General features: G+C 41.1%; 1 protein-coding gene across 1 annotated transcript in view; it reads right to left on the bottom strand.

Annotated features, from left to right (window-relative positions):
- Positions 1-428: 428 nt before the first annotated feature.
- Positions 429-10,539, bottom strand: part of ADSS2 (adenylosuccinate synthase 2) — a 55,390-nt gene continuing 45,279 nt past the window's right edge. Inside the window, exons 12-13 of the mRNA XM_034764998.1 lie at positions 2,037-2,186; positions 429-1,012 (exon numbers count right to left, since the gene is read on the bottom strand). Coding sequence (XP_034620889.1) covers positions 960-1,012; positions 2,037-2,186 — 203 coding nt within the window. The 3' untranslated portion in view covers positions 429-959. The remainder of the gene's footprint in view (positions 1,013-2,036; positions 2,187-10,539) is intronic.

Genomic DNA, 10,539 nt, shown 5'->3' with positions numbered 1-10,539 from the left:
TATTAAGCACGATTAACTTTAATTGGACGATTAATCTTTTTAATCACTTGACAGCCCTAATAGTTTTCCTTTTATAATTTCTACAGTGCCTTTGCCTAGTTGTGAAGTCAAAAACAGTTCTAATTACTGTCACAGAAGAAATTTAAAGTGGCACCTAAAGATTAAAACCTTAAACATATGAATAAACATGATTCCTTCTAATTAGCAAGAGATTTACTTTACTTTAATATGCACTCAAAGTAGAGACGTGCAGAAAATTGTTTTAAAATTATTTAAAAAAATTAAATCAGAATAGTTCATAACTGTAAATGAACTTTATACAATATCAAATTTAGTTTTTTGCACATTTTATGTAAACTTGTCTTAAGAGCCCCTTGCATACTCCCAACAACTCAAATCACAACTTTTTTTGAACAAAAACTCTCACACGGAGTTTAGACAATGTTTATAGCATTATAAAATCATCAGAATCCCTCTTTAATCACTCACTACAACAGCAGCCATAAAGAATACAACATATTTAGGAGTACAAATAATGAGGATGTAAAACCATTTGTGCAAAACTGCATTATTTTTACTGGTTAAGATTTCAGGGAAGTAACACCGCCAGAAGCATGGATACGACAATCAAGACAAAGTCAGGAAAATAATGTTACCTTCCATTTTCAAACATCAAGGATTATGTTATGAAGTAAATACTAGATGATAAAGAAAAGTCTGGTGGCACCATGTATAACAGTAATGGCAAGTGTCCTGGAGATATTGCCAGTTGGATAGAGAGCTGATATAGGTAGAAGTCAAAGTCTTTCAGGAGTAGCAATCAGTTTGAGAGACCAACTCTAGCATTTCTTTCCATGCAAGATCTATCCTTCCAACATCTTCACTTTGTAGGCTACTAATACATGTAAGACTAAGCAGTCTTATTCAGGAGTGTGCTTTCTTCCACGCATCTGAAATCTTTAAAACATGTGGATCATTGACTCTCTGGATTTCCCTACTCCAATCCATTTAACTGCAAAAAAGGAAAGGATAACAAAATAGTTTGCACTGTTTTACCATAGAGGAATTAAAACTCAAAGCATGACATTCTGGTAAAGGGGGAAAAAAAAAAAAAAAAAAAAAAAAAATAGTTCTATGGCCGATGTAGAAGAATATGTTGCACTGATAGAATTGATAATTCCTATTAGAGAATGACGTTTTGCATTTCTGTAGCAGCATCACATTCACAGATCCTGAAGCACTCTGAAGTGCCTGACCTTGTGCCACTGACTTCAAATGGAGAATGGCCTAAAATAATAAATTCTCAAAACCTTTCTAAAATATGGAAATATCAGTTTTACAGATGGGGAAACTAAGCATATAGAAGTTAAGTGATTTGCTGAAAGGTAACATTCTGTAACAGAAGCAGGAATACAACTCCCATCTCCCAATGTCTAGTCCTATCCTTTGATCATAAAACCATCTTTTCTCAGAGTAAATAATTCAGTACTAGTTTAGGACAATATGCTGCCCTCCTTAGGCTGATTTAGTGTCTTACTTCTGGGTAAGTCCCAATGAAGTCAATAGACTACTCACAGAAGAAAATATTGATAACTAAACATAAGGGTGGCAGAACTGAATCCTTACTAGTATAATAAGAGTGACTAATCAAATATTGCATTCAGCTTTTCTGTTTTCCAAGTCCTACAAATAGGATTTTTCCTATTGCAAACAAGCGTTTTTTAAAACAAACATGCAAACAGAACAGTGCGCATGTCAGTACTCAAAATCAGTTGGCAAATTATGATAACCCAGCACTGCAAATTTAGACTACACACATATACTGAAAACATTTTAGAGGTTGATCCTTTTAGATTCTGCAGCTAAAATGAGGCTCAGCATTAAAATGTCAAAGTACAAGAGAGTCACTTTAAAGCTTATTCGAGCACTCTGGGTGCTCATTAAGTTATTTTTAGCATCTGAAGGTCAAGGGATTAAATTTAAGTTATTTCTATTTCAGATAGGTTTCTTGAAGCAGGAAAGTTTGCTTTACTTACCAGGAATGCCAAGCTCCATTTCTATAAACCGAACATAGTTCTGTGCATTTACAGGCAGTTCATCAAATGTTCTTGCATTTGATATGTCTGTGTCCCATCCGGGGAATGTCTCATACTTAACCTCTACTTTATTTAAGACTTCCTGGTTTGCTGAGGAAACAAAGAATAAGTACTTATACAGTGAATATTAAATTATACAGAAGTTCTGTATATTTTTACAGAACCAGTCATACAGCTAGCAGTCATTTTATCAAGCATCTTGTTTTACTGATGGTGACCTCAGAAAAGGAGCTTGCTTAATATTGCCTGAGCTTGAGAAATACTGCAAGCACAATAGTGTGAAATGACCCATAGTTTAAAAGTGGTGAAATAATGGGAATTCTCTTAATCAGGAGTAGATTTCAATGGCTCTCCCTGATATGGAGTCAGACATTGGCCTACATTATTTTAAAACATGGGTGTCTATTGTTCAAGAATACTTAAGAGCTTATTACATAGTAGAAAATTCTCTTATGTTGGAATCTAACCCACTCTAACACAAATTCAGATTTAATGTGCCCGCCATCCTCTATATACCAGTATTTCACAACAGCACTGGTATTAAAAACAGACTTGTATATTGTTGCAAAATGTTGGGACTTATCCTCCACTTCGAGTGAGACACATTGCAACTGAGATCAGCTGAGGCACTTGAGCTAGTAGCCCTCTGGATTAAATGGGAGAACACTGTAGGTGAGACATTCTCAGTGAAGTGCCCTCATCTCAGAACCTCACTTACCCTATGAAGTTAAAAGAATCCAAGTCTGTTAACATTTAGAACACACTGCAACACTCCTATTTTCTATATGTGAGCCCAGCTCCAGGACCTGATGGTATTCACCCAAGAGTTCTGAAGGAACTCAAATGTGAAAGTGCAGGACTATTAACGGTCATATTAAATCAGCTTCTGTACCAGATGACAGGAGGATAGCTAATGTGACGCCAATTTTTAAAAAGGGCTCCAGAAGTGACCCTGGCAACTACAGTAAGCCTCACTTCAGTACCAGGTAAATTGGTTGAAACTATCGTAAAGAACAAAATTGTCAGACACATAGATGAACATAATTTGTTGGGAAATAGTCAACATGGTTTTTGTAAAGGGAAATCATGCCTCACCAATCAACTAGAATTCTTTGAGGGGGTCAACAAGCATGCGGACAAAGGAGATCCAGTGGATATAGCGTATTTAGATTTTCAGAAAGCCTTTGACAAGGTCCCTCACCAAAGGCTCTTAAGCAAAATAAGCAGTCATGGGATAAGAGGGAAGGTTCTCTCATGGATTGGTAACTGGTTAAAAGATAGGAAACAAAGAGGTAAATAGTGGTGTCCCCCAGGGATCTGTACTGGGCCCAGTCCTATTTAACATATTCATAAATGATCTGGAAAAAAGAGTAAACAGCGAGGTGGCAAAATTTGCCGATGATACAAAACTATTCAAGATAGTTATGTCCCAGGCAGACTGCGAAGAGTTACAAAAGGATCTCACAAAACTGGGTGACCAGGCAACAAAATGGCAGATGAAATGTAATGTTGATAAATGCAAAGTAATGCACATTGGAAAACATAATCCTAACTATACATATACAAGAATGGGGTCTAAATTAGCTGTTACCACTCAAGAAAGATCTTGGCGTCATGATGCATAGTTCTCTGAAATCATCTTTAGTGTTATTTACTCCTTCTCATAATACAAGAACAAGGGGCCATCAAATGAAATTAATAGGTAGCAGATTTAAAACAAACAAGAAAGTATTTTTTCACGCAACGCACTGTCAACCTCTGGAACTCCTTGCCAGAAGGGTGTTGTGAAAGCCAATACTATAACAGGGTTGAAAAGGGAGCTAGATAGATTCATGGAAGATAGGTCCATCAATGGCTGTTAGCCAGGATGGGCAGAAATGGTGTCCCTAGCCTCTGTTTGCCAGAAGCTGGAATTGGGTGACAGGGCATGGATCACTTGATAACTTGTCTGTTGTGCCCCAAAGGGAATGCTGTCATTGGCCACTGACAGAGGACAGGATACTGGGCTTGATGGACCTTTGGTCTAACCCAGTATGGCCATTCTTATGTGACCAGGTGAATAAAGGTGCAGTGAAGTTAATGCATGTTAGGGATTTCACTTCATATTCTTATATTTTGAAATTTTATAGGAAGGTCTGGATGTCAAAATAGACCAACTTAAAAGAATTACATCATGCCTTTTGGAGAAATAAAGCACATTTTAAAGAACTGCTCATGTATTCCCAGGTTTTCAGAAGAATTCAGTAAGGCCAATGCTGAGTAGTTTTGAAAACCAGCCAGATCTTGACCAGACAGGATAACTGTCTTTGTCCTGTCCAAATACCAGCAAAGTTAATTAAATATACTATTTGTCAACTACATCAATGAGAACGTGCTATGGGGACAGCAAAAAACAAAACAAAACAAAACAAAAAAACCACACCCTACACTAGCTAGATGCCCTCAATAGCGCAGAATTCCTGAATAGGTAAATTTTATTAGTTTGTTACTGGCATTATTGCTTTGTTCTCTAGAAAAGGAACAGAAAAATTTCTTGCCAATAATTTCCTTTCTGCTAGCAATGTCTCCCACAATTCTTGATGTCTGGCCTACTCTCCTCTCACTGCAGCTCATGGAGGCGGATCAGAGGTTTGGACTCACATGTTCTGGCCATGCCCCCTTAGCGCCTGCTTGCCTCCAGATGAGATAGTCCCCAGCTGTAAAACTTTCATAACATTATTAACAAACATTCTAGAGATAACAAAATAACTATGTACATAGACCAAGGAAGATGGTCTTATGGTAACAATTCTGCTTAATAGCTGACTCTTGACTCATGAGCCATCCATGGTGAATAGAATTGTGGGAGATGCTGCTAGCAGAAAGGAAATTATCAGTAAGACATTCTCCGTTCCGCATCCCAGCATCTCCCACAATTCCTGATGTCTGGGAAGTAGCGAGCAGCAAACAGATGTAGAGAGGGTTATAGAAAAGGGTCAGAAAAGGGAAAACTGTATCCCTACCCATCTCTAAATATTTGCTCAAAGGCCAAAATCATATCCGGGCAAGCACCTACAACACTTTCCTGCTAAAGGATGCCTCTGCAGAGAATAGGATGTGCAGTGCGTGGTAAAGGTGGCAGCATTTGACCTGGTGGGCACCTTACAAATTTCCACTGTGAATTCATTACCTCTTTCTGCCTACCAGGTCATCAGGGATCACATGGAGTGTGCCCTGATTCCTTCTAGAACCAGAATCTCTGATGCCTGGTATGTTTCCACAATGCATAGTCTAACCCACCAAGCAATAGAGGACTTGGAAGCTCTGAGTCCTTAGAATTTTGACTGAAAGGATACAAACAGAACACCTGATCTCCTTGTGGACCCTGTACCTTTGAGGTAAATTTTCAGAGCCCTTTGGCCATCTAAGCTGTGCCACATCTCCTCAGTGAGATGCTGTGGCCTTAGACCGAATGAAGGTAGAATCACCTCTTGGGAAGAGGTGGAAAGACCACCTCACCTTCAGGGAAAAATGATTTCTGAGTTCTGAACACCATCTTGTCCTCATGAAAAACGCAGTAAGATTCCTGCATAGAGCACGTTGACAGCTCCAACACTTGTCTGGCGGGCGCGATGGCTATCAGAAAGCAAGTTGTGATGGACAAATAAAATGCTGACAAATTGACGTCAAGGAAACCAAGGGACCGTTTGTCAGGGCTCTCAGTACAAGTGGCCCACTTGAGAGAAGAAAAAAAAAAAAAAAGGTCTAATTGCTGGCTTGGATAATCTGATCGCCCTAAGCAATCTGGCTACCTGGGGATTCACTTCAGAAGAAGTGTTCTGATAGCTTTGGAGAATAATGAGACCACTGCTTCCCTTTCAATAACCAGGCTGTAAGATGCAGCCGATTTGGTTACAGATGAAGAAGAGGACCTTGCGAGAGGTTGTCTTGTCTCTTTGGGAGCTGAAGTGGTGGTCCCAATTTCAGTTCTCTCAGGTCCGAAAACCAGGGTCTCCTTGACCAATGGGGTGTTACCAATATTACTGTCACCTGTTCTCATTTTATTTTCTAGACCACCTTCCTTAATAATGAGAAGGGTGGAAATGCATAGAGAAGGCCCTGTGGCCATTTGTGGGATTGGGTATCTGTCCTCAGGGAAGCTGGGGTCGACCTCCCTAGTGAAGTACTTAAGTCTCTTTGGGTTTATGTGATTTGTGAATAGGCTGGTTGAGAGCAGACTGAATGACTGGACAATTAACTTGAAGACTTCCTGATTCATACACCATTTGGAGTTGTTCACCTTGTGCCTGTTGAGCCAGTCCACCTTCTGGTTCAGATCTCCCTTTATGTGAACTGACCTGAGGGAGAGGAGAGAATGTTCTGCCCACTGCATGATTTCCTTTGCTTCAGCATGTAGCACTGCCTTTCTTGCTAACACCTTGGTCATATACATGTGTGACCGTGATGGTGTTGTCTGACCTAATCAGTACTGGTTCCCCTCTAGGCTGGACTGGAACATTTGTAGCACCAGCTTGACAGCTCTCAGTTCTAAAAGGCTTATGTTATAGGTCCCTTCCTCCAGGTTCCAGATGCCTGGAGCTGGTTGGGACCCCAAGTTTATTCCCCAGCCCTCCAGCCTGGCACTAGTTGTGAGGATCAGGGGAATCTGAGCCATATGAGCGCCCTTGCAGACACTGCCCTGGACTGACTACCATTTTAAGGAGTTGATCACCTGTGCCGGAACTTGATCTTTCAAGCATTCCAGGAAGTAGTACCATACATTTCAGATGAAGTGGTCGGAGACTCTTTGAGGGGGACAGAGGCGCCCATCTGTCACCCTGACATTTCATCTCGGGAGGTATGCTGCCTGCCGGGGGCCCATATCTGAAATGTTATGGAGGCATTGTCGAGGATTATCCAGCCCTCTGACTACTACCCCATGCTACTCATCCATGTGGGCACAAATGATACTGTGAGGTGTGACACTGAGCAGATCAAGAGTGACTACAGGGCTCTGGGAGTACGGGTGAAGGAGTTTGGAGCGCAGGTGGTATTCTCTTCAATTCTTCCTGTCAAAAGATAGAGGCCCTGGAAGAGACAGATGCATCATGGAGGTGAATGCCTGGCTGCGAAGATGGTGTTGCCAGGAGGGCTTTGGCTTCCTAGACCACGGGATGCTATTCGAGGAAGGACTGCTAGGCAGAGATGGCGTTCACCTTTCGAGGAGGGGAAAGACCCTATTTGGACACAGACTGGCTAACCTAGTGAGGAGGGCTTTAAACTAGGTTCGACGGGGACAGGTGAGCAAAGCCCACAGGTAAGTGGGGAACATGGAGACCTGGGAGATGAGTCGGAAACAAGAGAGAGCGTGGGCTATAATGGCAGAGAGAAAGGAGGGTCAGGGCAAAATTGGGAGGCAAGATCGAACCAGTATCTTAGATGCCTATATACAAATGCGAGAAGTATGGGTAATAAGCAGGAAGAACTGGAAGTGCTAATAAATAAATACAACTATGACATTGTTGGCATCACTGAAACTTGGTGGGATAATACACATGATTGGAATGTTGGTGTGGATAGGTACAGCTTGCTCAGGAAGGATAGACGGGAAAAAAGGGAGGAGGTGTTGCCTTATATATTAAAAAAGTGTACACACTTGGACTGAGCTGGAGATGGACATAGGAGACGGAAGTGTTGAGAGTCTCTGGGTTAGGCTAAAAGGGGTAAAAAACAAGGGTGATGTCATGTTAGGAGTCTACTACGGGCCACCTAACCAGGTGGAAGAGGCTTTTTTTTTAAACAACTAACAAAATCATCCAAAGCCCAAGATTTGGTAGTGATGGGGGACTTCAACTATCTGGATATATGTTGGGAAAATAACACTGCGGGGCACAGACTATCCAACAAATTCTTGGACTGCATTGCAGACAACTTTTTATTTCAGAAGGTTGAAAAAGCTACTAGGGAGGAAGCTGTTCTAGACTTGATTTTAACAAATAGGGAGGAACTCATTGAGAGTTTGAAAGTAGAAGGCAGCTTGGGTGAAAGTGATCATGAAATTATAGGAGTTTGAAATTCTAAGGAAGGGTAGAAGGGAGTACAGCAAAATAGAGACAATGGATTTCAGGAAGGCGGATTTTGGTAAGCTCAGAGAGCTGATAGGTAGAGTCCCATGGGAATCAAGACTGAGGAGAAAAACAACTGAGGAGAGTTGGCAGTTTTTTAAAGGGACACTATTAAGGGCCCAAAAGCAAGCTATTCCGCTGGTTAGGAAAGATAGAAAATGTGGCAAAAGACCACTTTGGCTTAACCACGAGATCTTGCATGATCTAAAAAATAAAAAGGAGTCACATAAAAAAAATGGATTACAAAGGATGAATATAGGCAATCACAGGCATGCAGGGGCAAGATTAGAAAGGCAAAGGCACAAAATGAGCTCAAACTAGCTACAGGAATAAAGGGAAACAAGACTACTTTTTATCAATACATTAGAAGCAAGAGGAAGACCAAAGACAGTGTAGGCCCATTGCTCAGTGAAGAGGGAGAAACAGTAACAGGAAACTTGGAAATGGCAGAGATGCTTAATGACTTCTTTGTTTCCGTCTTCACCGAGAAGTCTGCAGGAATGCCTAACCTAATGAATGCTAATGGGTAGGGGGTAGGTTTAGCAGATTAAAAAAAAAAAAGAACAAGTTAAAAATCACTTAGAAAAGTTAGATGCCTCCAAGTCACCAGGGCCTGATGAAATGCATCCTAGAATACTCATTGAGCTAATAGAGGAGGTATCTGAGCCTCTAGCTATTATCTTTGGAAAATCATGGGAGACTGGAGAGATTCCAGAAGACTGGAAAAGGGCAAATATAGTGCCCATCTATAAAAAGGGAAATAAAAACAACCCAGGAAACTACAGACCAGTTAGTTTAACTTCTGTGCCAGGGAAGATAACGGAGCAAGTAATTAAGGAAATCATCTGCAAACACTTGGAAGGTGGTAAGGTGATAGGGAATAGCCAGCATGGATTTGTAAAGAACAAATCGTGTCAAACCAATCTGGTAGCTTTCTTTGATAGGATAACGAGCCTTGAGGATAAGGGAATACCTAGACTTTAGTAAGGCATTTGATACGGTCTTGCATGATATTCTTATCGATAAACTAGGCAAATACAATTTAGATGGGGATACTATAAGGTGGGTGCATAACTGGCTGGATAACTGTACTTAGAGAGTTGTTATTGGCATAACAAGTGGGGTTCTGCAGGGGTCTGTTTTGGGACCGGCCCTGTTCAATATCTTCATTAACGACTTAGATATTTGGCATAGAAAGTACGCTTATTAAGTTTGCAGATGATACCAAACTGGGAGGGATTGCAACTGCTTTGGAGGACAGGGTCATAATTCAAAATGATCTGGACAAATTGGAGAAATGGTCTGAGGTAAACAGGATGAAGTTTAACAAAGACAAATGCAAAGTGCTCCACTTAGGAAGGAACAATCAATCAGTTTCATACATACAGAATGGGAAGAGACTGTCTAGGAAGGAGTATGGCAGAAAGGGATCTAGGGGTTATAGTGGACCACAAGCTAAATATGAGTCAGTGTGATGCTGTTGCAAAAAAAAGCAAACATGATTCTGGGATGCATTAACAGGTGTGTTGTGAGCAAGACACGAGAAGTCATTCTTCCCGCTACTCTGCGCTGGTTAGGCCTCAACTGGAGTATTGTGTCCAGTTCTGGGCACCGCATTTCAAGGAAGATGGAGAAATTGGAGAGGGTCCAGAGAAGAGCAACAAGAATGATTAAAGGTCTTGAGAACATGACCTATAGGCTGAAAGAATTGGGTTTGTTTCGTTTGGAAAAGAGAAGACTGAGAGGGGACATGATAGCAGTTTTCAGGTATCTAAAAGGGTGTCATAAGGAGGAGGGAGAAAACTTGTTCACCTTAGCCTCTAAGGATAGAACAAGCAGCAATGGGCTTAAACTGAAGGAAGGGAGGTCTAGGTTGGACATTAGGAAAAAGTTCCTAAATGTCAGGGTGGTTAAACATTGGAATAAACTGCCTAGGGAGGTTGTGGAATCTCCATCTCTGGAGATATTTAAGAGTAGGTTAGATAAATGTCTATCGGGGATGGTCTAGACAGTATTTGGTCCTGCCATGAGGGCAGGGGACTGGACTCTGACCTCTCGAGGTCCCTTCCAGTCCTAGAATCTATGTATCTAGGAGCCTTGAAGGCTCCTGATGTGTGATTGGGCCCAAGAAGGCTCGGTGCAACGGCTGGCCTCTTGCAGTTCTAAAACAATGAGAAGAAGATACTTGAATCTTCTGGATCTCTCTAGAGATGGATGTATCCTTGCCATCAAAGTGTCTGTGTCCATTTCCAAGTGAGTTATTTGGGTGGACAGATTCAAGAAACTTTTCTTGACGTTGATAATAAAGCCATGAGCCTGTAGATTCAAGGTCAGAGATG

This window comes from Trachemys scripta, chromosome 3 (assembly GCF_013100865.1).
Source record: "Trachemys scripta elegans isolate TJP31775 chromosome 3, CAS_Tse_1.0, whole genome shotgun sequence".
In the NCBI taxonomy this organism is placed as follows: domain Eukaryota; kingdom Metazoa; phylum Chordata; order Testudines; family Emydidae; genus Trachemys; species Trachemys scripta.
Note: the sequence above shows the minus strand (reverse complement) of the source record. Positions and strands in the feature narration are given on the sequence as shown.